General features: G+C 32.9%; 3 protein-coding genes across 3 annotated transcripts; 2 read left to right on the top strand and 1 right to left on the bottom strand.

The window, feature by feature from the left end:
• Positions 1-1263: 1263 nt before the first annotated feature.
• Positions 1264-4819, top strand: LOC110623724 (2-Cys peroxiredoxin BAS1, chloroplastic). Its single transcript, XM_021768744.2, has 7 exons — positions 1264-1646; positions 1778-1852; positions 2562-2643; positions 2733-2812; positions 3717-3842; positions 4260-4373; positions 4458-4819. The coding sequence occupies exons 1-7, from the start codon at positions 1431-1433 to the stop codon at positions 4572-4574; spliced, it is 810 nt and encodes a 269-aa protein (XP_021624436.1). The 5' UTR covers positions 1264-1430; the 3' UTR covers positions 4575-4819.
• Positions 4820-7833: 3014 nt separating this feature from the next.
• LOC110623563 (cytokinin riboside 5'-monophosphate phosphoribohydrolase LOG7) lies at positions 7834-12664 on the bottom strand. The gene is made up of 7 exons (XM_021768550.2): positions 12446-12664; positions 11253-11350; positions 10210-10240; positions 9766-9865; positions 9538-9608; positions 8396-8539; positions 7834-8210 (listed from the first exon to the last, which is right to left on the bottom strand). The coding sequence occupies exons 1-7, from the start codon at positions 12551-12553 to the stop codon at positions 8112-8114; spliced, it is 651 nt and encodes a 216-aa protein (XP_021624242.1). The 5' UTR covers positions 12554-12664; the 3' UTR covers positions 7834-8111.
• A 6476-nt stretch (positions 12665-19140) lies between these two features.
• On the top strand, positions 19141-20839 carry LOC110622572 (probable aspartyl protease At4g16563). The gene has a single exon (XM_021767128.1). The coding sequence runs from the start codon at positions 19219-19221 to the stop codon at positions 20593-20595; it is 1377 nt and encodes a 458-aa protein (XP_021622820.1). The 5' UTR covers positions 19141-19218; the 3' UTR covers positions 20596-20839.
• Positions 20840-23781: the final 2942 nt, after the last annotated feature.

The following is a 23781-nucleotide window of genomic DNA, read 5'->3' as shown; positions in this document are numbered from 1 at the left end:
TATCAACTCTCTTGCCCTTCTCCCATGGATTCGGGCCTCCGGTTCTTCCTCTTCCCCGGTATCGTGGCTGTTAGTTTGAAGGCGGTCAGAGGTAGGTCGGGGTTCATTGGTTCTGGGTTCCTCCACTACTGGGAGTGCACTTACTGGGGTGCTAAGGCCCCTCTGTTGCATTATCTGCCCCAACCAGTGAGCAGTAGTCTGTAGCTGGAGGGCCATAGTTTGAATGTCCTGGTTAGACAGAGTCATGGTGGGAGTATTCCCTGCCAAGCTTGGCGAGGGATTAAGAGGAATAGGCGTTTGGTTATTCAACGTTGTAGGGCTAGAGAAGGAGAACTGCTGCACATCTTGGGCAGAGCTCAGGTCATTTGGAATGTTAAGGTTACTTTCCTGGTGGTTTGCCATCGTGGATCTCAGTGGGTTTTGAAAGTGAAAACTCTGGTGATGAAAAGATCTCCTTCGTTTCCCACAGACGGCGCCAATTGATGATCTGAGATCCAATAGAATAGGGTTTTACAAGGGTTTTGGTATTGAAAAATAAAACTTAAACTTTCTGAGGGGGGGGTTCCCCCCTTTTATCCATTTCGCTATGCTTGCTGATGACGTGTAAAGGCCTTTCCATGATTGGGACACGTGTCTCTGACATACAGATTCGGGTGTACGAGGGTATCAGCAGCCTGCTTCATGCGTAACGGCCTCTGATTCTCCTCGTGCGTACATTCGAGCGGATCTGCTAGGCTGTCCTAGTATGGCTCTGGATATTGGGCTGGGCCGAGAGTCGGGCCGGACGCTGAGTCTGAGAGGAGAGGGCCTACTAGTCACGGACTGGGCCGTTCTAAGTGAAGAAGCTTGGTTGAGCCCGGCCTTGAAGGTGGCACGAACCAGGCTTGTTTCGTGTAGCAGGTGTGTGGGCCTTTGCAAGATGGGCTTTTGGCTATGATCCAGGCCCTGGGCCAGGATGGAGAAATCCAGCGGTCATCAGATTCAAAATAATTGAAATTTTTAAAATTAAAAATTAAATTAAACTGAAATAAATAAAAAATTAAATTAAATTTTAAATTAATTAAATTCAATTAAATTTTTCAATTTAAACTGAATAATACCCAACACATATATTTATATGTATCGCATTAATATATATACACTACAATAATCTCATTAGGGAAAATCGTGGGGTTTGAAGAGATGAGAGTGGCTATGGGCTGGGCTGGGCTAGGCTGGGCTGAGCTGAGCTGGGCATCTTTGTTGCTAGAAAACCCAATTCCACCAAATCCCTCTGACTCGGTGATCTCTGAAGTCTGGATATTATCTTCGCTTACTTCAGTCTTCACCTACCATTTCTCCAGGTCAAGGGCAATAGTAATCAGTGAATTGTTAACAAACCCTGATATAATTGGCTCCCTGATTCATCTCTTCCACCACAAGAAGAAGAAATGGCTTGCTCCGCCACTTCAACCACCGGCCTCATCTCCTCAATCGCCGCCACTACCAAATCCATGGCATCTCCTATCTCAAAACCCTCTCAAACCGTAACTCTACCCAGTTCCTTCTTTGGCCAACGTAAGCCCCTCCTCCAATCTCGCTCCCCTCGATCAGTCTCATTGAAGCGCGGCAACCATTCCAGGAAGAGCTTCGTTGTCAAGGCCAGTGTAAGTCGAATTTTTAGATTCGTTGATTTTGAGACCAAAATTTAATCGAGCTGACTACTGTTGTGCCCAGAATAGTGTATGTGATAATGAAACTCTGTAATGTAGTTCATTCTTTGTATCTCTCCGTGTAGGGTGACCTTCCGCTGGTGGGAAATACAGCACCAGATTTCGAGGCAGAGGCTGTTTTTGATCAGGAGTTTATTAAGGTACTATTGATGAGGACAATGCGGTGAAATACCAGTGTCTCAATTAAATGTTTCTGCAACTATGGGGCTTTTAAAAAAAGAAAATTGATTCATGGATTTTCAGATATATCTAGACGTATCCATTTGTGCCGAGGCACAGAGTCGAAAAAAAAAAACTTTTTGAAAGTGGAGAAATCTTGGATTGAAATTCTTACCTACTGCATTATTGTCATTGAGATTCAGTGTCAAAAAGCCAAAAAAGACTTATGTTATTTAGATATTTCCATGACTAAAAATCTGTTTGATTTCTAATAAACTTTAATGTCTACTGATATATTTTAAAAAGTGTTTTTTTCTCAATGGTTGGTACCTTTAATGCCAAATAGATCCTTAGTTGATGCTTTGAAAATAAAATATTCAACTGGCAGTCATTGGACCATTGTTTGGTGGGGCATAGGGTATTGTAGGGAGCTGACAGTTCTTGCAAAATGCTGAATGATGGGACTGTCTCTGGATTCTGCCCTCATGGTCATGGATGGGCTAATGGGCCTCGAGTATTATGGGTTGTGAACAGAGCGACTATAATTTCCAACCCCATTTTTATAAATGTTATTTATTTCATTGAAGCTACATTGGTAAATTGTTATAAGAAGGTGGATTATGTTTTTTCCAACTTCTGACATGTTGTATGTTTCTCAATCCTGTTTTAATTGGTCTGTTGTTTTTTCAGGTTAAACTCTCGGAGTATATTGGGAAGAAATACGTGATTCTCTTTTTTTATCCATTGGACTTCACATTTGTTTGCCCCACAGGTTTGTTTTATGCTAAACAAATATAAATCAGAACGTTTGGTGAGAGTTGATCCTAATTGTTATTCTGTGTTCTTTTACCTCTTGTGTAGAGATCACCGCTTTCAGTGACCGTTATGCAGAGTTTGAGAAGCTAAACACTGAAATATTGGGTGTTTCAATTGACAGTGTGGTTAGTTCTTGACAAGAAATTTTTTTTTGAGGATTTATGCCACTGACTGGATTGCTGTCATTCTGTGTGTCCATACAAATTCTCATTGAGAATATGGCTTTAGCAAGGTTCAAGATGAAATTGATATGACTCTAGATGGAGTGGGTTGTGCATATGAATGAATTGTGCGGATTTACTTGACTGTCTTTTATTTTTACCTAATGCATTGCTGTTCTATGTGTGCCATATATATTCTCATTGAGAAAATGGCATTAGAAAAGTACTAGATGATATGACTGTAGAAGGAATGGAATGTGTAATTTTTCTATCTCACTAAGAATATAGCCCTAAGCTAACTCATATAGAGCATGGATATGGACAAGGTGGAATGTCTGTGTATTTACGTTTCCATACATGTGGATTTGTATAGTAGAATGTATACCAGCATTGCAGCCAAGGAAAACATTGGTATATTTATTTCCCTCTCAGTATACCTATTACCTCTTTTCGAACACATTGTTCATTTATCTGGATATATATTCAACATGTGAATATTCAGTGGGTTGTGAGATTTGGATTCACTTTGAAAATATGACTCTAGTCGCCTTCTCTTTTTTGGAATTTTGAAATGATCAGCTGAAGTAAAAAAAGGAGAAATGAAGAGCATTTGATTGAAAAAGTAACTTGGAAAAAGATATATAGTGAAAAATCTCTTCTTTTTTTCCGGTAATAACTTGCACAGATTGTCTGTAAAGGTTGTGAGGTTGAGTTTTAATGGACCATAGCTGCTCTTTTTGGCTTTTGTCTGTCTCTATCAATGTGTATTCATTTTGCAATTGCAGCTGTAAGAATGTATGCTTTGCTTTTCCACAGCAACTCCAGAACTGCTTGTTGTGAATGTTGATCCTAATTCTCTTATGTGTAGTTCTCCCACCTGGCATGGGTTCAAACTGACAGAAAATCTGGTGGTCTTGGAGATTTAAACTATCCCTTGATATCTGATGTCACTAAATCAATTGCAAAATCCTATGGGGTGCTAATCCCTGATCAGGTATACATATTAGTGTCAACTCTCATCCTTAAAGAGCATTATGGCCTTTGTTCTTTATTTATTTGTTTCATTTTCTTCTCTCCCATCCTTGGTCAGTTATTTTGACAACCTTGTGAGTGCGCCTGCATACACAAATCACACTTTTCATGTATTAGAAGTCCTTCTTTGATACTTCTATTGGCACAGCCTATATGTAACCCTCGCCTGGTTCTCATAGGAGCTATTAGTAAGACGAGCAATCGATTACATTGCTCATCTTGGGTTGTGCATTTGTATTTGGCAACGTGCTGATTCTTTGATCATATGGTGGAATTAATGTTCTCTCATTTAATTATAGTTGCCACTAAACTTCTGCAATGTGCCTGGATAATTGAGTTTTATACTTCTCTCTTAGAACATTTTGCTTTGTGGTATCAGGGAATTGCTTTGAGAGGACTTTTCATTATTGACAAGGAAGGAGTAATTCAACACTCCACCATTAACAATCTTGCTATTGGGCGAAGTGTCGACGAAACGTTAAGAACACTCCAGGTGATTATGATCCTTCGACTTTGTATATGTTCTGCATGATTTGTGATGATCTAACTTCTTCTTGTTACTTTCTGGTTGCATCAGGCATTGCAATATGTGCAAGAAAATCCAGATGAAGTTTGTCCAGCAGGGTGGAAACCTGGGGACAAGTCAATGAAGCCAGACCCCAAGCTGAGCAAGGAGTACTTCTCAGCAATATGAGAGGTGTTAGCATTGAAACCTCAATCTTCCATGTCAATTTTAAAACGCGAGACGTAAACATTTTTGTTGTGTTTCATATAATTTTCGAGTTTTTAGGAGCAGTTTGTGGAATAAGAGCATTGAAGAGTACTGAGGGGTCTTAGGTTCTATTCCAATGTATTTGCAAGATTAATCTCGTGGTAAGTGTATTGGAGTAAATTTGAGAGATTTCAGTTCTACTCTTTCAATCTCACTCCTATTTCTAACTTGTTGATTTTGTGAATGATTGGTGTAGCAAATTTATTTTTATTTTCTGGGAGAATGAAGAAGGTGAATTTGAATATAACGTTAAAATTCCACGCCCAACTATAGGATACCCTGAAAATTTTCTTGGTGTGTTAATGGGTTTGGCATAATAAAGGATTGGATTTCTTTATTTTAAAAAATGGATAAACTATTATTAAGTTGTATTTTATTGAAATTAATTATTTAGTTTTATTCTTTTTTAAAAAAGGTTCAACTAAAACTTTTATGTAGTATTTTTATTAGAGAAAACAATAATTATTAATATTATTTGGTGTTGTTTTTATTATAAATCTAAACAAGTGTTTAATTTTATAAATATAAACTATTTTAATTGACTTTTTAAAAAATAGAGATTAAAATATGGATTAAGCAGGTAATTTTTATAAAATACATGGAGTTGATAATTTTATTATTATATCTTTATAATTTAATTTAGTTAAAATTTTAGCCTAGAGGAAAATAAGTTATAAAATATAATAAACTGGTAATTTAATTTTGTAAAATATAGAAATTGATTGATTAACTATGCTAAGTAGGAATTATTTTATAATTCACCCATGATTATCTCTTGTAAAAAGCTGAATCCACCGCTGATCAGGGAAATGTCAGCGCTCAACAACTGGGAGTCCAAATTGGATCCTTGATTTTGGCCCAAGAAGCCTCATGTTATTTCTAGTCCAACAGAAATACAAACTTATTCGCTCAACTTGGTTGGATTTAGAATTAAAATAAATTGAAATTTAAAATTTAAGTATTTATAAAAATAAAATTAAAAAGAAATCAATTTGAATTATATCAATCTGATTCGATTTAATTTAATTCGTTTACTTTTTAATAAATTTTTATTTTGTATACATTATTTATTTTTAATGTTTTAAAATTTAAATTTAAAATTTTTTAACTTTAATTAGATTTGATTTCTTTGTATTATTAAAATAAAATAGTATTTACTAATTAATAAATTTGATTCATTTCAAATTTTTTATTAAAAATAAATCGGTTTGAAATAATTAAATTTTTTAAAAATTAAAATTAAAATAAATATAAAATTAAAATAAATTTTTAAATTAATTTGGTGGATTAATTATTTCAAGAAAAGTATTTTTTTTTTAATTGACTGCATAGTCAAGTGGTTGATAATATGATACTAACAAAAGTTAATGAATTAAATTTTGGAGCTATTTTCAGAATTCTAAAATTTTAATTTTCAATGTGAAATAATAAAAAAAAGTGTGTAATGTACATGAAGTTCAATAAATTAAAAAAAAAATAAAAAAAAAATACTAGTTATTAGATATTTAGAAAATTTAGCATACTTACTTTTCAAATATGTCCAACTTAAGATTTACTTATAATCAAACAATGTCAAATTTGAGATTTACCTTTAATTGTGGCTTGATTCAATAAATTAGACCCAAATTCTCAAACCCTAAATTTTTTTTAAAAAAAAAGGAAAAAGATTAGATTGAGTCCAAATTGTAATTGAGTCATTGGTTTGACCTAATGACATTCTTAATATTAAACCCAAAGTAAAGAAAGATTATGATTAATTAAGAAGAAAGCATGTGACACACATGTATAGTCTCACCAGCTTGTGATTTTAATAAAACTCTTTGACTAATTATCTCAATCTCTCCACAAAATATGGATATTCTCTTCTGATTGTCGTTTGTTGAAATGTTGCTGTTAACTAACGTAACCCCTTTTTTAATACTAATTAATTATAAACCTTCACTTAATTATTTTACTTTATTATAAATTATGTCTCCACATGAAACACTTCCTTTCAATTATGTCCAATCATAGTTGCTAGTTGCTTATATTGAGCCCTCACATATACTTAGTCTGATAATAATAAGTACATCCGAATAAATTTAAGAAATCTCAAATTTTATTCTCTCGATCTCTATTTTAAAAAAACTAATTACTTATATGGTATAATTTTTTTTTTTTTTATAAAAAATTATTATATTAAAATCATATAATTATCATAAATTATAGTTAATTACTTTTGTTTTCGGCTAAATAATTCATTTATTATAGCTAAGAGTAAGATAGTCAAATTTTCTAATCTATTGTGTTTGTGTGTTCATCATGTGTGTAAAAATTGAATTATGAATGATCAGTTGGACCAACATGTATCCATTATTCACATTCTCTCATATTTGGTAAATGGATTTTTTTAAAGTATCCGTAAATTTCGGATTAGACCATCTCATTAATTAAGTTCTAACATGGTAATTAATGATGTTGGATTTAGGAATAAAAGGAAAAGACCATATGGGAACATAAAGAAAAAAAAAAAAAAAAAAAAAAAGTCAGTTTCTAACAGCTAAATCAATGATAGTGAGAGTTAAAAGTCTCATTTAATTCAAATTAATCTATTTGCCTGAAAAAAAATTTTAATTTATTTCTCTGAAAAATTTAATTTCTGGGAAAGATATTTCTTTAGAAGTTTAATTTTCAGAAAGTATGAATTAATATATTTAGTTTCTTAGCTAACTTTCTGAAAATTTTAACTTTCTTAGCTAACTTTCCCCAAAATAAACAAGACAAAAAAAAATTCAAAGGCCATTCATGTGAATGCGGTGGTCAGCCGGCCAAATTTATCAGCAGCAGAGCAGACCATACCATGTCTGGTTTGTCAGCGGCAACAACAACATTCACGAGTAAAGAAAGTTGATATGGGAAAAGTTTTCAGTTTTTAATAAGTAATTTGGTTATTTAACTTTTTAATCATAGTTTAGGAGTAAATTAAGACAAAAATAAACTTAACCTCAATTATTTCAAATGAAATGCATGTGTCTTTTGAATTCTCGTGTGCAGATAAATTTTTCCAGACAATATGTTTAGTAAAAGAAAACATTTATATTCAGTTTTCTTCAAATTCAGCTATTAACTTCATTAAAATGGGGCCAGCAAAGCTAGACATAAGACAAAGGCAAAGGCAGTTCTCAGAATACAGAAGTGTAATAGAGCAAAATTTCTATAAGCCACAACGTTTTGAAAAACCTATTTCATTCAATTTGATTCTTTCCTTCTCAGTTTTCACAAAATAAGGGAAAGAAACATTTTCTTTCTCCATAACATATACATTCTTTTTTTTTTTTTTGGCATTCCCATTTCCAAAAAAGAACTTCTAAATACTTCCTGTGCTCCACGTGTACGGTATTCTACACCGTATATAAAAAAAGTATATACCAAATAGGCAAAAAAAACCTCAAAATCATCCATTTGCTTATACTTCAATGGCTACGATGTAGCTACTCCTGATCCAGGCACATAATTTAGTCTGTCAACTTCCTCCCATACCAGCTTCGATGTTATTTCATCGTACTCTGGTTCGTATTCCTGCAGCATAAAGACATACCCAGGAACATTCATGTTAACGTTATAAACGGTAAACTCCAATGGAAGGAAAAAACAACTAATCAAGTTAATAAAAATCAAAGTGAATGTAATGAAAATGTATGGGAATTAAGGCACAAAATCTTACTTAAACAAGCCTGAACCAGAAACAATATAATATTAATTACCTCAAGTTGTCTGACCAATTGCTTGGCAGTTGGGGCAGAAACGATAATGCGACGTGCAGTAGTAGATATGAAGCCCTCATCAACGGCCTTATCAATGAAAGACAACAATGAATTATAGAAGCCATCCACATTCAAGAGACCCACCTGCAAAAAGATTATTTATTTATTTGATTAATCTATTTGGCATCAAAGTCTCAACATCTAATTAAAAAACAATCTAAAATTAAACATACACAACAAGCACTTTCTCTTTTGACCAAGCTTTTTTAAGGCCACATGAGAATTTTCTTGCTCTCATTCAAATGGATAGCATCTTAATGAATAATAAAAATTGAAATAATGGAGTATGATCATGATTGGAAAAAGCATATCTTAAGCTATCTTTCCATGTGAATCCATTGGAGAACCCACATGATTTGATTCGCTGGTGCTCCTTTGCTAAATTGATAAAATTGATTGACCAATAAAATAAAAAGGCAGGCATCAGCTAGCTATTTCTTTTTTCATATGCATGGAACACCAGCAAATTAAGAACCGTGTACTCAAGAAACACGGCATATCAAAAATGTTCCATCAAGCCATTAAGCTTAGGGACCAGCTACAAATATTTTAACATGTGAACCGAGTATATTAATTGGAATTCCAGACCCACCAAGCATGACATCATGTCTTATGCAAAAATATTAGCCTATGATAAGTATTCGAAGAATCTCATATAAAATTCAGTTGCAAGATCATCCCATTCCAATTCGATTGGTCGCTGAAACTATACATATCATATATTTAACACCTTATTCCCTTAACCAGATAATTTTCTTTTTTTTTTTTTGGGAAAAACTAATTCTTATGTGGAATTTATGGAGATAGGATGGGATGGGAGACACAATGAAGATTGTTGTATCTTAAGATTCCTTCCCCACCCTTGAAGTCCTTTCTTTATTTTTAAATTTTCTTCAATGTTCTTGGAAAAAGTCATCTATTCCTAAAGTTAAGGACCTTGAATTCTTACTTAAAGATAATATATACATGTTCAACTTATCATCTTTTCATGTTTGATAGTTTCTTGATTAAGAGACACAAGTTATATTTTATCTTCAAGGATACTTTAGTGGAAAATGGAACAAAAGTTCAACATTTCTTACAGGTTTGCGATGAATACCAAGCTGAGCCCATGTAATGACTTCCAGTAATTCTTCAAGGGTGCCATAGCCTCCTGTCATCAATAAATGTCACATGTCAGGACATTTATAAAACCATAGAGCATGCTTTATAGTTTACATGATATATAACTAGTAATTTTGGGATATATCTGATTTTGTGGATCAAATCTAGCCTCCACCAACAAAGAAATTTATGGATGAGACTCTTACCTGGAAGGGCTATGAAGGCATCAGCTTGGCGTGCCATCTCAGCTTTCCTTTGATGCATATCAGAGACAGCTCTTACTTCTCCAACAGTCTGACCAATTATCTGTAACCAAATATATGTTAGAATTAATTAACCTTAAAAATAAAAAATCTTGTCATCAGGCAATGCATGATTTAGTTCCACAAACATGTAACCAATAGTAACGAAGTGCACTGATTCAGAATCTAGTAAACCTTGTTTGAACCTATGGAAGTGCCAACTACACGAAAAATACGAGGTAGCACAAGTAATCAAAGAAACAGTTTCCTCCAAAAGAGTTGAAAGAAGACAAAATAAATGCAGTTGCAGATAGAGTCCAATCACCAACAAAAGTACTCATGACTTAAGTGCTTTGTACTTGGAAACTAGCATAGATGAAATAATTGCACATTGGTGTCTCAACTCACCTCTCTGGGCATTAGTGTCCTTGGAATAACTCTGCAAAACAACCAGAAGCCAAAATCTTTAGTAAGAAATATTTTCTTCAACTTCAAAGGATAAGATAAATAGAAAGCATATTCCAATAATCAAACCTAAAATTGAGGATTAATTGGTGCACAAGAAAGATTAAGTGATAAAATGATAGTGACTTTGCTTGCTACTTAATCTGTAAATGTATTAAGCATGTGAAATTGCATCAGGGATAACAAGGTCTTTTTCAAAATAAAGTAGTGGCCCCTTCAACTATTCATGAACATGGTCCTTTAAACAGGAAGAAAGTACTCTAATCACTGCCTTAAAGTTTACATGCTTTCTATCAAGCTTTTCAGTATCTTTTCCTCCTAACTAGAAGGCACCGTATTGCACTGACATTGCAAGGACCAAAACAGATTCACTTTACCCAACTGAACAAGGCTGAGCTAAAAGCGCCTATTGAAATTAGTTAAGAAACTGAACTTTTGTTTCAAAAGAAAAAAAAAATATATGCCTTAGTTAAGTATCACTTTTGCATACAATAACCGAAACATGTTCATGGATATTGATAATTCAGGTATTAGAGTACTATGTTCACGGTCTGTGTCTCTCAGGGAATTGGAAAAAGTGATTTCCTTTTCTTCTTTGTTGGTTTTCGATGGAAGGAAAAAAGAAAATTTCAGAACTCCCAATTTTCCAGCATGGGCCAGCAATTGATCCCATGATGTTTGCCTTTTGAGCAGGTTTGAGAAATGAGAACTCTTGAGTATCACTTCATAGAAAATTGGGAAACTTTGCATGGCTCTAGTGACAAAATAATAAGGAATGTCATTGCTAAAACCCCATTTCAAGCTCTAGAGTCTCTTGGGAGAAGGTAACCATGATGAGAAAAAAATGATGCTTGTCTTTTGGAACAAGCCTTTTTTTATTACTTATTTACCTGACATTCGAAGATAAAGATTAAAGAACAAGGAACAGAAAGAGAGAGAGAGAGAGAGAGAGAGAGAGAGAGAGAGAGAGAGAGAGAGAAACTAACCCTAGAACATGGCGCCCACCATCATGAACTGCCTGAGAAACAAGACCCATCAATCCCACGCTCCCACCTCCATAGACCAAATCAATCCTTCTCTCCACCTTCAGAACTCATCGAAAATCAAACCCATTAACACGTGTCACAAAGTCCAATCATCAACAAGAAACACCAATAAATATTACTATTAGCTAAAATATAAATTATACGACATATAGTAATAATAAGATTGGAGTGATGGCTAGTGAGTGAAATAAGCATTCTTGAAAGAATCCCATAAACAAAAATCATGGTGGTTTGGTCCTTGAAGCTTGTGGAAGTGCCTCTACAAGGTTTCTAACAACACGCTTAAAGGAGTCATGATACCAAGGTAGCACGTTTGGTTCCCCAGGGAAGTGCAAGAAATTTTTAATCCTTTTTTCCATTTGTTGTCAAGAAATTTAAAAATGTTTTTTGTTTTAATTTAAGGGAAAAAAAAAACAGAAACAAGGATCATGCAAGAAGGCTGCTCAACTGACAGGCAGGTTACAGCTAGCATCCTCTCATGCCAAACATAAACCCTAAACCTTCTCTCCCTTATTAGATAATTAACTCAACAATCATAAGCCCACGTTGAGACCTTGTTTCTTGCAATTTTCAACTTGCAGGTTGCAGCACACTACCGCCACCATCACCACCACCGCATCCATTTGGAAAAAGAAGAGACTCAAACAAATGGAAATATCCAATAAAAAGACAAACTTTGTAAGGTAAAAAAGAAAAAAGTGAGAGAGAATGAACAAATACCAAAGGAGATTTATTTTGGCAAAAAAACAAACACTTTGAAGATCAATAACAGAAGAACCACGTACATATGTCGCAGAAAGAAAAAAAATGAAGAGGAACTTCCATTGCACCAGTCCATAACCCAGGCCACAACATAAACCGTACGTAAGATGAAAAGCCATATTGGAATTCTAATGAAACCCCAAAAACAAAAAATGACAATTCAACATCTCCACTAAAGGATCAGAAACAACCTCGCCAGCTAGCTAGCTAGATGGGGTTTCTTTCTAATACCCAGAATCAGAAAGAGCGAAAGAAAACCGAAATGGTTCAGATTGCGATTAGCTTGCAAAGTTTTGAGAAGAAAAATGAATGGGAATAGAAAGAGACAGAGACAGATTTCGAATAAATATGTGTTAACATATATATATTACCAGTTCCTTGCCTAACTCAACAGCGGCTTCTTGATAGCTAGCTTTCTTGCCTGAACTGCTGCCGCAGAAGACACAGATTCTCTGAAACCTGGACTTGGTTTCTTCCATTTTTGATCTCTTTTTCTTTGTTTTGAGTATTGAAATGATGGGTCTAGCTCTCAAGTCTGAGGAACAAATGGGATGGAGGATGGTTGAGAATGAGAACAAAGTGATTATTTGTTTATAAATATATAAAAAAAAATCCCTCAAACTCGCAATAACGCCTTGGCCAAGTAATTGGGAGTTATGATAATTTTATATATATTCCATTTTAGATTTTAACTAAATAAATAAAATAAAACAAAAATATATAAAAGACAAAAAGGGTAGTTTCTAGAATTTAATATTAATATAATATAAAATCCCACTGGCGAATTTTTTAATTTTTTTAAAGAGAGAGAAATGGAGATTTATTAGAATGCATCGCGTGATTATAAAGCTTGATGCATGTTTTCCACTTCCAACAATTGTGATCTGCCACGTGGTGTATACGTTTAAAAGCACAGATCACCAATCCTCATTGGTTGAGGTGAACCTTCCACGTGAACTTAAAAATAAAATAAACTTACTTCCCAGCAACAGAAAATTTTAAAATCATATATTATCTCTTGGATTTTTATTTATCTTATAAATATATATTAATTGGTTTTTTAATAATTACATAATAAAAATTAAAAAAATATATAAAAATATTATCTTTTAAACATTAGTACAATACAATTATTATAAACTAATAATAATAAACTATATTATATACTTTTAATAATTAAATGTAAATTATTTTTTATTTTTTTAAATGTTTTTTAGTTATGTTATTTTGTAAAACAATAAATATTATTTATGTAAATGAAAAATATATACAAAATATAAAGAATTTTAAACTGATTTCTTATAAAATGTAAAATAAAGATAAAACCTATTTTAGATTTATGAGTAAATATAAAAAAAAAATGGCTCAATTTTTCAAGGATAGGTCATTTTGATATATGAATTTAAAATATTTATATATTAGAATTTATGTTTCAAATAAAAAATTACAAAATTTTAATATATAATCTCTAATTTCCTCTAAAAAAATAATTTGTAATACAAATTTTTGTATTTATTTAATTAAATGAGGTTTGTATATTTTTTTTTATTTACGAAGAAAGAAGAGAAGAATAGGAAGACGGATAGACAGTAATCCAAGCTTAGGAATTAGGCTTTGCATTCTTTTATTTGTGCTTTCTTGAATTTTTTTTCTTTACCTTTGAGTAAGGCACCGTCGTCAACCTCTCTCCTCTTTCATGAAAAATTTCATGAAAAATTAGTGAGTATTAATATTTTGACTTTTTTTTTTATTCCTCCGTATAGATTTCGATGGTTTGATGATAAAAAATATTTATAAATATTTTATTTAAAGAATTGATCGCTCTATTTATTATTTTTGAGAAATTTATTATTTTTAAAAAATTTATTATTTTTAAAAAATTTATCTTTCTGCATGATATATATACTACTCGCTAAATTATATTTTCTTATGTCGTTGATTAGCTGAGACTTGTTATATTTTCTCTTTTTGATCCTCTATTTATTATTTTCGAAAAATTTATCTTTCTATATATGTACTTTCTTAGAACTTTTGATTTCGACTTATGTATCTGTGTTTTGCGTACTTGACCATGTAAAATGCAGTAAAATTACATTGTTAAAAAATATTTTTTTATTTAAATGAGATAAAATTTAATTACAATAGATAAATTATAAAATAAATTATTTTTTAGACTGACTAAATTACTTAATGTGCAGTATATAATTAAATTTAAATAAATAATTATTTCTGAATTTATTAATTAATATTTAATCAAATCAAATTTCTTTATTGAGAAATCACCTCTGTTTTAAATCTCAAATTTTGAATATAAATTTTTAAATCCAAACAATATATATACTACTGTTTTGTTTTTGAAAAATATATAGACTAATTAAATCAGTTTTTTGTATTATTTTTCCCTTTATTGCATTGCCATGCCTATGCTAAATATCATATAATTAAACTCTCGGCTTTTTAATAAAATATTATATATATTATGATAATTTTTTTTATTTTATAAATTAGAGAAAATAAATATTTATTTATTGAAAATAAATTTTAACAAAATAATATATTATGCTACTTGTTAAATAGTATTTTATTAACAATTTAAATAAAATTTATTGTGTCAGCTATGACTTCAAAATTTGATAAATTAAATTGAATTAAATAAATTAAAAATTAAAATTTTAATATTTATAAAAATTAAATCGAATTAATTTTAATTTGAAATTAAATCGAATCGAATCAATATTATTCAGTTCGATTTAATTTGATAAATTTAAAATTTTAATAATTTTTTTAATTTTTTATACTTTATTTTTAATATTTTAAAATTTAATTAAAATATTTTAATTTTAATATAATCTAATCTTTTTATATTATTGAAAATAATATACTATTACCACTAATTGATTTTATTTGATTTTTTTATTTTTTTTTCATCAAAATCGAACCGAATCAAAATAATTAAAAATTTTAAAATTAAAAATTAAATTAAATTAAATTAAATTAAAAATTAAACTAAAATTTTAAATTAATTTAATTCGATTAATTTTTTAAGTTTAAATCAATATCGGTATAAAAAAGTTTATTTATTTATATTTTGAATTAAAATTAAACAAATTATCCTCAAAAGAAGAGTGAATATATTGAATGGGGAGCATTGGGCTAGGCTTGCTCTCTTCTGCAACGAATTAGTTTACAATAAAAAGGCCCATCCATTTCAGTCTATTTATATTTTGATTTTTGATTTTTTCATGAATTATTCTAACATTATTATGTAAGAACTTATGGGTACGGAAAATTTGAGCTTATAAATTTTTATAAGATTTGATATAAATATTTAAGAATTTTTTTTTTAAAGAAAAAATTAGAGAATAAAAGAAAAATAATAGAGTCCAACAAGATGAGGTTGGGGATAAAGATGGTGGCAGTCGCAGTTGATGGAAATAACGTACAAATGCAATGCATGGAGATGTGTTTCTAATTAAATCATTTTTGCTTCTTTCTCTCTTGCTACATATCTTCTCTTCTAATTTTATTTGACCAATTTATGGCCGGCTTGTCCCCTGCTCAAATCTCATCATCTCTTTCTATTAGAAACCGCAACGAATCGATTCGACTGAATTTTAATAAGATAAATTTAGATAATTATAATTTAATTTAAAATAAATTTAAATTAAAAAAAAATCTATGATGAATTTAAATTAAATTTAAATTTTATATATAAAATATTCTCCTTTTAAATCCGTTTATATAAATAATTAATTTAATATAAAAAATATATTTTATAATAATATTTATAAATTTTTTTATATATTTTTATTTTAAAATTTAAATTTAAATATTTTTTAAAAATATTAATATTTTTTAAATATAAATTATTAATAAAATATTTTTTATATAAATTATTAATTAAAATATATAAAACTAAAGACATTTAAATTTTATTAAAATAACAATCAGACTTAAAATAAATTTAAATAATTTAAATTAATTTTTAATAAAATTTTAAATAAATTTAAATATTACTAATATAAATTATTTAATTTTCATATATATTCTATCCGTTTACATTTTATTATTAATTTCTCTAATTCTCTACTAAAAACCTATAAATTTTAAATGAAAAAGAAAATTAATTTTAAAAATAAACAAATCTGACTGAAGATTTAGGAAACGTGGGTGTTGGAGTAGGGCTTAAAAAATGGGGCCCAACAGCACATCTGAGTAGACAAAGTTCTACTGGACTAGGGCTTCACATTGCCGACACTACATCTACACAATATTATCATGGTACTACAACACAGTGAAGTGGAGTCCTCTCAAATCTGAACCGTCGGATGAAGATTTCTGCTGGGTGCGATGAATCTAAAAAAAAGATGAATGCGGCGGCGAGATCGTGGATAGAATGTGGACCAGAGAGAGAAGATTACGGTGGACACACGTGCAAGCAGCCGTCGGCGTCGACGCGAGAAAAGAGAGAGGATTGACAGACAATGTGTGTCTGGAGCAGACATATCAGTGAGAAGAGAAGAAGTGTGTCTGAATTATTAATTATTAGATATGTGACGTCTGATAAGTTTTGTATTGTGCTTCTGTCTTCTAATCTCATTGATGATGAAGTGATGGACAGATGGATGGTTCGATTTTCTCGAGATCTTCAATTTCTTCTAACCTTCTGCCACCTGTTCTCTCTCTCGACGGTTTTCCGTTTGTTTCAACTACCTCTCACGTGCGTTATATATTTTTCTGTTTTTATTAGATTTTCACTCTATAATTTTATGAAATTTTCATATTATTTAATTAAAATTTAAATAAAATCTATCACCATTAATAACTATCTATATATCATAATTTTTTTATAAAATTAATATTAATAATTGATAAAATGAACAGTTCGATATTATTATTTTTTAAATGAAATTAAATTTAACGTGATAGGTGAGTCGATGCGAACGCAATGAAAATAAATGTTTAAGTAAAAAAATGAAATTAATTTATGATTGAATGTAGAAAAAAGAGGAAATAAGGGGAAAGTGGACAAGGAAATCTTAAAGTAGATATTGAAGATATTAGAGTGTGATGTTAACCCATTTCTCAAGGATACGATCTCCGAGAATCATTCAATTCTCTCTTTGACATGCTCATAGCACTAGCTCTTAGCTTCAATCATCACTTCTCCGTCAATTTTGCCTTCAATATTAATAAGTCATTGTATTAAAATTTTTATTTTATTTTATTTTCTATTAGAGATTATTTATTAAAGTTCATTTCAATAAGAGTAAATTTTAGAGAAATTATTAAATATATTTATAACTGAAAATTTTAGTTATTTTATTATAAATTATTTTATAAAATTATTAGAGTGATTAAACTTGACTCATTTTTGAGTGAATAGATTTCATTGATTCGATTCTCAAATGGGCAATGAGCAGCTTCAATAGAAGTGGAGTTTTCCTTGTGCATTTTTATGGCAATTTTTAATAATAGGGAGTTTAGTAGGAATTGGATATGGATACTCAATTAGCCCAATAACAAGAAAATGTTTTTGCAAGGGCCTGAGACTCCATATTTGTGAAAAAAAAAGTACTTGAATGTTTTTTGGGCCTTATAGATTGAGAATATCTGGTACCAATTGGACCCGAAAAAGCCCTTTATTCTCACAGCAGTTTGGCCCCATTTAGCACTTTATTCTAAATATAAGATTTGGTAAAAAAATTCAAATGAATTGTGTGTAAAATACTGGTGAAACCTGGCAGCTAATCATTCCTTTGATTAAATATTTGGACGGTAACAAAACGGTTTCCATACAAGTCAGGAGTGGAGTTGAATTGGATTAATATGATTTGGATTTTAGCCAAATGGCTGACAACGTACACCAGACATCACATGAGTGTGACACTCCAATGTATACGTTATAAAAAAATGTTCACGCCAGAATTTCTACAAACACTTGGTAGGCATTCCTTCTGTCTCACATCACCTGTTCATTCATCCGCGCCTCCCACCACTATGCTATTGCTTTCTCAACAGCTAAAAATACTTTGCATCCTCAATTTTCCTTCCTTTCTAACTTCACCTGCTCTACAACTTGACAACTTTACTGCGCGTTTTCTTCGTTACTCTGCATTTGTTTATTTCCTTCGTCATTTGTGATTCACTTACCATCACCTTTAATTATTAATTTTAATTTTCTACCGATAAATTTGGCTTAATAGTATTAAAATTGAAAATAAATTAAAAAATTTAATTAACGGAATAATTTATATATAATTAAATAAATATATATTATAATAAGTAAATTAATTTAATTTAATGGTAATTATATTTATTTCTCAAATTTGAGTAGGTAATGATTTGTATTTAATCTAATATCTATATTTATTATGAAGATTGTCGAATCTCATTTATTCTGAACGAGATCGGATCTAAGAAAATAATGTTATATTCTCGGATCTAAGAAAATAATGTTATATTTATTATGATGATTGTCGAATCTCATTTACTTTGAGCGAGACCGAATTTAAGAAAATAATGTTGGCTCAAAGTTTATGAAATTCAATTTAGTTCACCGATCCAGCATTTCAAGTCCTGATTCAGATACGCAGGGTAGACCGGATCGACTGACCCAATAAAAAATAATCCGGTGATGTGACTTGTGAAAGGGTAATAAGCCAGACACTTTGCAACCTTATTGTATGCGCATCGGAGGAAATTCAATGGCTGCCTGACTTGGAGAAGAGTGACGTGTCCGTACGGATTTAAATAACAAAGAGAAATGAAATTGTAGAAAAGAGATCGTTAAACATTATTAATTGATAAAAAAAAATAAAAAAGAAAAACGTCTTTTCCCATCTAAATTTACAATCATAAATTTTATTTTTTGATTTCAAAATTATATATTAAAAATGAAAGTGATTATTTGAAAAAATTATGAATAATGGGCATACTAATAAAAATAATATGAAATTCAATGATTTAACTAAAATCCTATTAAAAAAAAAGGGAAAATGCTTCCGCAAGCTTTGCATAAGTTCAAATTGTTCGAAGTCCATATGGAACATGTCCGCCAGTTCAGCTCTACTCTACCGTTACTCTATAACTACTACAAATAATCTCTCTCCTTGACATTTCAGAAGCAACGCCACTTCTGTCAATGGCTGAAACTTCCTCTTCTTCTTCTTGGCTCATCTCTCTTCTCTTTCTTTGCTATGTTTTCCCCTTAACATCTCCAGCCACTATCACCATCCCTCTCTCTCCCCACACCAAACAATATCCTTCTTCAGATCCATGGAAAATCCTCAATCATCTTTCTTCTCTATCTCTCTCTAGAGCCCACCATCTCAAGTTTCCCGACACCAACTCCTCTCTCATTAAAACCCCTCTCTTCTCTCGCAGCTATGGTGGCTACTCAATGTCTTTGAGTTTCGGTACTCCTCCGCAGACTGTCAAGTTCGTTTTCGACACTGGAAGTAGTCTTGTTTGGTTTCCCTGTACTTCTCGCTATCTTTGTTTTGCATGTAACTTCCCAAACGTTGATATAACAAAAATTCCCAAGTTTATTCCTAAGTTATCATCTTCTTCCAAACTTCTTGGCTGCAAAAATCCCAAATGTGCTTGGATTTTTGGATCCAATGTGCAGTCTCAATGCCAAAATTGTGATCCCAGCAGCCAAAATTGTACTCAGACTTGTCCTCCGTATATAATTCAGTACGGATTAGGCTCTACAACTGGGCGTTTACTGTTAGAAACTCTTGATTTCCCGAATAAAACCGTCGTCGATTTTCTGGTGGGTTGCTCCATCATTTCCACTCGCCAACCTGAGGGAATTGCTGGGTTCGGTCGCAACCCAGCGTCTCTCCCTCTACAATTGGGACTCAAGAAATTCTCTTATTGTTTGGTATCTCGCCGCTTTGATGAAACTCAGGTGAGCAGCGACCTTATTCTGGATATGGGTTCAGATTCCGGCGACGCCAAGACTCCAGGCCTTAGCTACACGCCGTTTGCAAAGAATCCGGTGGGGTCAGACCCAGCATTTCAAGAATATTACTATGTAATGCTGCGAAAAATCATTGTCGGCGACCAGCGTGTTAAAGTCCCGTACCGTTTCTTGGTGCCGCAATCCGACGGCAGTGCAGGGACTATAGTGGACTCAGGCTCAACTTTCACGTTCATGGAGGGTCCAGTTTTTGAGCTAGTAGCAAAAGCATTCAAAAAGAAAATGGCTAACTATACAATAGCCACTAAAGTGCAGAATCAGACAGGTTTAAGGCCATGTTTCGATATTTCCGGCGAGAAATCGGTTGAAGTACCGGAATTGATTTTTCAGTTCAAAGGTGGTGCTAAGATGCAATTACCTTTGGCAAATTATTTTGCATTTGTTGATTCTAGTGTCGTCTGTTTAACTATTATTAGTGGAAGAGGCGGCGCAGGACCGGCGATTATCTTGGGGAACTTTCAGCAGCAGAATTTTTACATAGAATATGATTTGGAGAATGAAAGATTCGGATTTAAACAACAGACTTGTGCATGAGCTGGTTTCGTCGGCAATAGTTTAAATAAAATAAGCCACAAGTGGTAGTGGAGAGACAACCGGCGGTGGCGACAGCTACGGCGGTGGTAATGGTTACAAGGAATCTGGATGATGAACCGTGGCAAATGATAAAGGTGGCAATACAAAATTACTACTATTATTATTATTGTTATTTGTATATGATCATTGTTGGAAAAGTTGACAAATAATAATATAATTATAAGTTTTTTCAAGTGAAGTTTCTCATACTTTATTGTTAATTATAATTTTAAGGAAGCAACTTCTGGAAATAATTATTTTATGCAAAATTATTTATCTGGATTTTTATTTTTATTTTATTGCCAATTGCAACTCTCATAATATAATTTATTTCATTTTAGTTATATAGAATGATGCTCTTTTAGCGAATTAATGGATTTATTATTATAATTTTTTTCATGATAATGTTCATAGTAATAAACACAATATTTGGATTTAATAGATTAATAATTTCTACCTAAAATTACTAAAATATGGATGGATAGATTTTTTTTTTTGAAAATAGGGGGTTGGGGGAGTCGAACCTTAGACCTCTCAAGGCTACAAAGATGCACTTTCCACCAGGCTAAGTCTCGAAGTGCAATATGGATGGATAGATGAAACTCGAAACTTAAAACAAATCCACATAATATATAAAACTCAAATAATCCTATAGAGTCAACCTTTTGAGATTAATTCCCTCTTTTATGGGGTTTCGATTTCTCATACTGAGGTTTAGTCCGATCCATCTCTAAGCTTATAAATTTGCCTTGAAATTATCATATAAGTTCTTTCAAGATTAATAACAGTAGGAGTTTAAATACTGCTCAAAACCATTGGCTTAGTAATCATGATTAGAAGGATTAGGATGATAATTAGGTAGGGTATTTTGAGGTATGCGATTCGACCGATTCTAATAGGATGAGTTTGGACAGTTATAATTAAATTTAAAATGAGTTTAAATTTTAAAAATAATATTAGTGATAAGTTCAGATATTTTATATTCAGGGCACAAATGAGCCTATTGAGAGAAGATCAGGCTATAGCCTTATGAAAGCCCAACACGTTAGTCCACCCATGTAAGTGCGGTCTAGGCCCTGCGCCAGCAGGACAGACAGAGCAGGACTTGGACTCAACTGAGAGGGATCCAGTTCAACTGACTTAATGAGTCTGTGGGGCAACAGACCCTTCCACATCCGGGATCATGTCAACATAAGCGCTGGAGGGAATTAAATGGCCGACTGATGATGGGAAAAGACGCAGTACGTCCGAACGTACGGTCTTACGTGATAACGACATGTTGTATTGTATTAGGGTGGTGGTTACACATCACTAAAGGACAAAAGGGAAAAAAGAATAAAGGAAAGGAATCCTGAGCCATTCAAATTAAGTTCACACACACATACCCTAATCCAACCTTCTATTAGATCTTAGAACATCAATTGACGCTGTCTGGGGGAATGAAGGAGATCTTTTTGTCATCAGAGTTTTCATCCTTATCATACCTACTGAGATCTACATGGCCAATCAAGGTAAAAACCACACCGAAAACACCCCAAACGACCTGAGTTCTGCTAAAAAAGGACCACAGTTTTCATTTTCTAACCCTACCGCCCCACTAAACCAACCACCTGTGTTGTTTAACCCCTCACCAAGCTCGGCAAGGACCACACCCCGAACTACTCTATCTGACTGAGAGCTACAAAATAGGGCTCTCCAACTCCAAAATGCTGCTCATTGGCTAGAAGAGATGATGCAGCAAAAGTAACTCAATACCCCATTGAGCATACTTCCTAGTAGCTGAAGGATTCAATGTTAACAAGTCCCAACCCACACTGAACCACCAAACTCCTTAACAAAGCAGCAGGAGGACGGGAGATGGAGACGGAGAGGCCAGCAGGAGAAACGAGCCTATGGCCAAAACAAGAGACTGGGTAGTAAGGGAGCTCATCGAGAATGATGGGACCGAAAGCTATTTTTCTGAGCCAGCGAAAAGGTCAGAAAGCGAAGAGCTAGAAAGAAACTACCGCCTAGAAAAAAGGCCAAAGAGAGAAGAGGCAAATGTAGATCAGAAGCTAGAGAGGCTGAAGGAGTAACTCCTAGCAGTGCTGGGGGCATGGGACAACAGCAGCCCCCTACTACCTCATCCCCGTTCGTGAGATGGGTACTGCAGGAAACCATCCCCAAAAAGTTCATGATGCCGACAATGATCGCGTACAACGGCACGAGAAACTCTCAGGAGCATGTCATGAACTACAAGATGTTCATGGAGCTTCAAACTCACTCGGACGCCTTGATGTGTAAAGTCTTTCCCACCACCCTTACCGGACCAACCCAAGCATGGTTTAATAGTTTGGAAGTAAGAAGCATCAAAAGCTTTATGGACATAGCCAGTGTGTTTATTAGCAGGTTCATCACCAGAGTCCTAGCGAAAAGAAAAATAAGCTACCTGAAAACGGTCTGCCAGAGGAGGAATGAGTCCTTGAGGGAATACCTAGCTAGGTTCAACTTGGAGGCTATGCAAATCCCCGAGCTCGATGAAGCCAGGAGAGTAGAAGCCATGCAAAAGGGGATCACCTCCTTGGAGTTTTTTGGATTGTTATGCAGAAATCTACCTACTACCCTGGCAGAGCTGATGGAGAGAGTAGAAAAATATATAAGATAGGATGATGTCTTAACCACTAACGGATTTACCAGGAAAGTAAGAGACAAGGGAAAGGCTGTGGAGGATAAATATTCAGATAGACAAGAGTAGAGACAAAACTGGGGGTCTAAAGCATTAAATAGACACTAGTGGGAGAGGAAGGAGAAAAATGCCCTACCAACCTCGGATTCATGAGGTGATTACTCCCTTGAATGTGTCCAGAACTGAGGTGCTCGTGGTTGTCCAAGATAAGGACTTAATACAGTGGCCCAAGCCAATGAGGGCAGACGCAAACAAGAGGGACCCGGATAAGTACTGCCAGTACCACAAGACTCATAGCCATGTGACTGTTATCAGTTAATAAGTGAGATAGAAAGGCTCATCAAGAGAGGACACCTCAAAGATTTTGTAAAAAGGCTAGAAGGCTAGAGACTATAGCAGAATCTAGCGGCGGAAAGGCCTTAGAGATAGATAGGAGGAGTAGTGAATGACGGCTCCAGCGGGACAATCAACATGATATAAGA

The sequence above is a fragment of the Manihot esculenta genome, chromosome 9, assembly GCF_001659605.2.
Source record: "Manihot esculenta cultivar AM560-2 chromosome 9, M.esculenta_v8, whole genome shotgun sequence".
Lineage (NCBI taxonomy): Eukaryota > Viridiplantae > Streptophyta > Magnoliopsida > Malpighiales > Euphorbiaceae > Manihot > Manihot esculenta.
This window is presented reverse-complemented; position numbering and strand designations above follow the sequence as displayed.

Coding starts and splice junctions, on each gene's coding strand:
- LOC110623724 (XM_021768744.2), top strand. CDS start 1,431: ATGGCTTGCTCCGCCACTTCAACCACCGGCCTCATCTCCTCAATCGCC. Junction 1,647..1,777: donor GCTTCGTTGTCAAGGCCAGT/GTAAGTCGAATT, acceptor CTCTCCGTGTAG/GGTGACCTTCCGCTGGTGGG. Junction 2,644..2,732: donor CACATTTGTTTGCCCCACAG/GTTTGTTTTATG, acceptor CCTCTTGTGTAG/AGATCACCGCTTTCAGTGAC.
- LOC110623563 (XM_021768550.2), bottom strand. CDS start 12,553: ATGGAAGAAACCAAGTCCAGGTTTCAGAGAATCTGTGTCTTCTGCGGC. Junction 10,241..11,252: donor GGTGGGCGCCATGTTCTAGG/GTTAGTTTCTCT, acceptor GTTGTTTTGCAG/AGTTATTCCAAGGACACTAA. Junction 9,866..10,209: donor GGACACTAATGCCCAGAGAG/GTGAGTTGAGAC, acceptor ATTTGGTTACAG/ATAATTGGTCAGACTGTTGG.
- LOC110622572 (XM_021767128.1), top strand. CDS start 19,219: ATGGCTGAAACTTCCTCTTCTTCTTCTTGGCTCATCTCTCTTCTCTTT.